Source organism: Alexandromys fortis, unplaced genomic scaffold (genome assembly GCF_014885135.2).
Source record: "Alexandromys fortis isolate MF-2015 unplaced genomic scaffold, M_Fortis_MF-2015_v1.1 scaffold_7, whole genome shotgun sequence".
NCBI classification, from domain to species: Eukaryota; Metazoa; Chordata; class Mammalia; order Rodentia; family Cricetidae; genus Alexandromys; species Alexandromys fortis.
The window spans coordinates 23,671,288-23,676,551 of NW_026067920.1; the positions used below are offsets into that span (position 1 = coordinate 23,671,288).

At 35.3% G+C, this 5,264-nt stretch overlaps 1 protein-coding gene across 1 annotated transcript in view; it reads left to right on the forward strand.

Annotated features, from left to right (window-relative positions):
- Nucleotides 1-5,264, forward strand: part of Usp34 (ubiquitin specific peptidase 34) — a 204,573-nt gene that overhangs the window by 68,789 nt on the left and 130,520 nt on the right. The window contains 2 exon segments of the mRNA XM_050140825.1: nucleotides 2,554-2,746; nucleotides 4,616-4,677. Of these exon segments, the coding sequence (XP_049996782.1) occupies nucleotides 2,554-2,746; nucleotides 4,616-4,677 (255 nt within the window).

Here is a 5,264-nt window from a genome sequence, read left to right on the forward strand (position 1 = left end):
TTTTTTTTTTTTTTTTTTTTTTTTTTTTGTCTTGGTTTTCCGAGACAGGGTTTCTCTGTGGCTTTGGAGCCTGTCCTGGAATTAGCTCTGGTAGGAACAAACTACTTCTGTATTCCAGGAGCAGAAGTCTGACAATTAGCCATACTTGTTGACACTGTTGACAATAACCTTGAGAGAATAGAACTCTGATTTTCAACTAGGTGGGACCTTTGTCTGGGGTTTAAGCACAATAACATTGGAAGGAACTAGAAACAAGTCCCAAACTCTGTGACCTTTGGTCAATTTGGAAATAGGCCTTTTTGGGCCTCCACATTAAGTGAAAATAGAATCACTAAGACTAATTATGGGGCTGTAAAGAAAAAGGTAACATTACAGGGGCTGGAGATACCTCAGTGATTATGAGCACTAGCTGCTCTTGCAGAGCACCTGAGTAGCACCCAGATGGTGGTTTACAGCAGTCTACTGATCATCAATTTTAGTTCTAGGGGTTCCATTCTTTCTTCTGCCCTCTGTGGGCACCAAGCATGTGCGTGGTATGTATACATACATACAGGCAAAACACACATAAAATGAGTAAGTATAATTTTAAAAAATTTAAAGAAAAAGAAAAAAGGTAACATTGCAGATGAGACCAATACTCATACCTTCTTAGTTTATCTTTAGCTGTGGTTATCATTAACAGTGATGCAAAAGTCAGAGAAAACATAGGTGAAACTTTGTGTTCCTTGTGAGACATTAATGTGATGTTGGCAAATTGAAATGAACTTCCATCCAGTTCCGAAAAAAATCACTTAGTTTTCAGCATAAGGACTGAGGTATTTGTTTTGTGGGTACAGTGCTTGCTGCATAAGCATGCAGACTTAGTTCAGATGCACAGTTCAGATATAAAAAAGAAGTAGAAACAGGAGAGTCCAAAGTTTTATTGGCCAGCCAGCCATTCAGGGTGCTGAATTTAATTCCCATAACTGTGTGTAACTTCAGTCCTAGGGAAATAGATGATTATTTCTTCTGGCCTTTTCAAGCACTAAGCATACAAGTGGTACTCAGATATACATGCAGGCAAAAAAAAAAAATATATATATATATTTAAATAATAAAACAATAAAGTTACTACATAAAAATAGAAATAAGATAAATAATAAAATAAAAGCAATAAATAAAAGTGATGGAGAGCAATTGAAGAAGGTATGCCCCATTTACCTCTGCTCTCCATACACATGTACACAAACCACATATAACATACCACAGACATGCACACCAGCAAAACATGAACAACAATCCCATCAAATTATCATCATGAAAACAATAGTTAGAAACTAGTAGAACATATGAGGTCACTTAAAGAGAGAACAAAGAAAGAAAATATAGATGAGTCTACGGTGAAGCCTTATATCAGTTGCTTTTGCTGTGTAAGCAAAGAGCCCCCCTTCCACTTAGTGTTTTAAAGTAATGGGCATCTATTATTTCTCATTGTTGATAGCATAGCTATTTCAACTGATTTGGACTTGCTTGACTAAAACTGTGTAGTTGAGGATAACCTTACTTATTCTGTGATTACCGGCCTAATTGGTGTTGGCAAAGGATATTCATTTATGTTTGACAGTTGACTCACTGTCAGTTGGCTTCTCATGAAGTACTCTAAATTGTGTCTCTTAGTGGTGGAAGTATTTGTGATAGTAGAGGACAAGCTGAATGCCTCTCCATTTTCTTATGTTAGTCATGTTCGTTAATACCTTCTTTGCCAAAGCAAATTATCTGTCAGAAGTTCAGACTCAGTAGGGTAAAAACACACTTTTTGGTGGGAGGAGTACTGGAGTCACATTTCAGGCACTTTTACATCTAGCACTGAGAGGAATATGTGGCATATGTGGCATTTTTACAGATCCTGAGGTGTTGAAAGGATGGATAACAGAGAATTAGCACTCAGAGATGTAAATCAGGGCCTGAAAAAAAAATTTAAAATCACTTTTATTGGTTTTTAGAAAAAAAAGTAAAAAAAAAAAAACCCACAGTGATTTGTATGCATACCATGACAAAGGTTTCCCCGTGTCCCAGAAGGAAATTTGCTATTTCTTTGAAGTCCGCTGATAATCCCTAGAGTGGGGATGTTAGAGGATGATACAGCATTATGGAGGAACAGACCACTAGATTAAATGACCTGTTTTTTTTGCAATAATCAGTTCAGATTGAACTCCCAGCAATGACACATTGTTACAGTTCACTTTTTTAAAAAAAATTGTTAATTAGAAATAGTTTAAATTGTACCTAGCTAGATGATTTAGTTCTATCCACAGGATCCATGTAAGTAGTAGTAGAAACAACTCCCATAAGTTGTTCTGACTTCCACATCCATATTGTGACACCCCACATGCCTACACACAAAATAAAATGTATAAACAATTAAAACATAAAAGGAAATTTTAAATTAAGAATATTTATATATTGTAATATATAAAATGGAGATTTGGAGCAAAGAAATGTTGATGAATTTCTAATGGGATTTTTAGAATTATTTAGTGAGTTTTGTGTATTTTCTGTTTTTGACTCATTTAGATATTTATGCAAGCTCTCTGATCAGGAGTTACGACAGAGTGCAGCTCGTAACATGGCTGACTTAATGTGGAGTACAGTGAAAGAACCATTGGATACAACACTATGCTTTGATAAAGAAAGCCTTGATCTTGCATTTAAGTACTTTATGTCACCAACTTTGACCATGAGGTTGGCTGGATTGAGTCAGATAACAGTAAGCAATGTTTCCTTTTGTTTTTGATGACTGTTTTGTTTGCTTGCTAGACAAACATAATACCAGTGAAGGGCTTTATGTTCCGCTTAATGCTGTTTTACACAGAATATTTTATATTGCCTTCACCATTTTTTTTCATTTGTAAAAATAAGATGAGTGAGAGTTAGAGAGATGGCTCAGTGGTTAAGAGTGTTTGCTGCCCTTCCAGAAGACCTGGGTTTGGTTCCCATCACCCATATGTAGGCTGACAGCCTTTTGCAACTGCAGTTCCATGAAATTTGATGCCTTTTTCAGATGGCATTTTTGTATGTATGTAGGTAAAACACTCATACACATAAAATAAAATAAAAATAAATCCTTAAAAGTAAGACTGAAACTTTGATTTATATTTTAGATCTGTTTGGTTTCAGAGTCTCATTATTGCTACACGGTATATTTTGTTTCTGTTGAATTTCTGCACTCAAGCGTTAGCAATCTGCTTCACCCTGGATTACAGATAATTACCACTACACCACACACATATGTGTATAGTGTATGTGTTCATGTGTGTGGAACTTTGAGGTTGATATTCATGATTTCCTTAGTTGCTATCTCTTTCTCTCTCTGAAACAGGTTCTCTTATTAAACCTGAAGCATATATATTTGACTAGACTGCTTGGCCACTTCTTTTCAGCACTGTGATGATAAGCATATGCTGTTATACTCAGCTTTTTTATTCTGAGGGTGCAAACTAAGTGTCTCATGCTTGCATGATAACCACTACTGAGCCATTTCTCTTTCTCCCCCCTTCTTTGCTCTCTCTCTCTCTCTCTCTCTCTCTCTCTCTCTCTCTCTCTCTCTCTCTCTCCTTCTTTGCTTTCTCTTCTCTGTCTCTCTTTCCTTCCCTCTCCCTCCTTCCCTTCCTTTCTTGTTTTATAAGACTATGTTATGTTATGTGGCCTCAGATAAACCTTAAATTCACCACGTAGCCATGGCTGATTTGAACTACTGATTTCTTTTGCACTTCTTGATTGGTGGGATTGCAGGAGTGTACTGCCACACCCAGCTATTTTTAAGTTTTTATTTTATTTTATTGTTGTTTGTAAGAAACATGCTATGATGAATTTTCTCCTGTTTGTGCTTACTGGGTACTTGAATTTAAGGGGTGGATACAACCATGCCCTTGTTAAAAAAAAATCTGCACTTAGACAATATTTTAAGATAGAAAAATAATTAGCAGTGATTATCCAGAGTTAATGATAATCTTAATGGAAGTCCCATTTGACTAACAGCAGTTGTTTTGTACATTATTAAGTACTGTTTAAAATGTGGGAGAATGAAATTAAAATCTAGATGTTGGTGTATCTAGAAGTGGGAATAGGTGAACAAACACTTTGTGTGTTACATGAATTATTTGCTGAAGACAAATAATTGACTTTCTTAGTTTATTCTGGTTCTCGGTAGCTTTTGCTTCTATTTCTTATTTATTTTTTGTAATGTTAGCACACTGAAAATCTAAAGTGATCTAATATGACTTAGGTGTTGGGTTTTATAAATAGCAAAATGCTTCTTGACATTTTCCCAGATAAATCACAAGTAAATTTTACTAGGAAGCCTAATGACGTATGATTTTTCTCCCTAGATTGTATTTACCTCTTTTTCCTTACTCAGCTTTATTTTCTTGAATGTGTTTAATGAAATAAAGCATAATTTTTTTGCAAAGAATTTTAGTATTAACATGATAAAATAATGTACTCGTGGTTTTATGTATAACATTTTATTGCAATCTTATTAGTTGTGATCTGTGTAACAAGTTTATTGTGTTTCTTGCCATTTGCCAACAGCTTTCATGTTTAAAAAATAACCTTAACTTCTTTTCTTTAATCTTAGAATCAGCTTCATACTTTCAACGATGTGTGCAATAATGAATCATTGGTATCAGACACAGAAACGTAAGTGGGATCATTAGTTGATATAGAGATATACTTTTTTTTGTAAAGACTTGCTTTGGCTGTTATGGAATTCACTGTGTAGGCAAGGTTGGCCTCAGATCTGTCTGCTTTGGACTCCTGAATGCCTCCATTAAAGTTGTATGCCATTATGCCTGGCTGAATTATACCATGTTGTTACTAGTTTTATAGCAAATATAGTTGTGTTTTTATTTGATTTGAAGAATTTATTGGAAATCTTTATCTTGTGGCTTCAGTTTGAATAAAAAATATATATTTCAGTGTTGGCAAGATGCTTAGTGGTTAAGAACAGTAGCCGCTTTTCCAGAGGACTCAGGTCAGTTGACTCAGAACTGCAACTCTAAGGATCTCATTTTCTCCTGGCCTCTGTGATCAGTACTGTGTATATTTGCATGTGCATACATTCACACATACACACACACACACACGCGCGCATGAATATATATATAAAGTTCTTTTAAACAACAACATATATTAGGTCCTGAGAGACCTAGTCATTAAGACTTCTTGCTTCCAGAGGATCTGAGTTTAGTTCCTAGTACCCTTGTTTGGTGGCTTCCAACCACTTT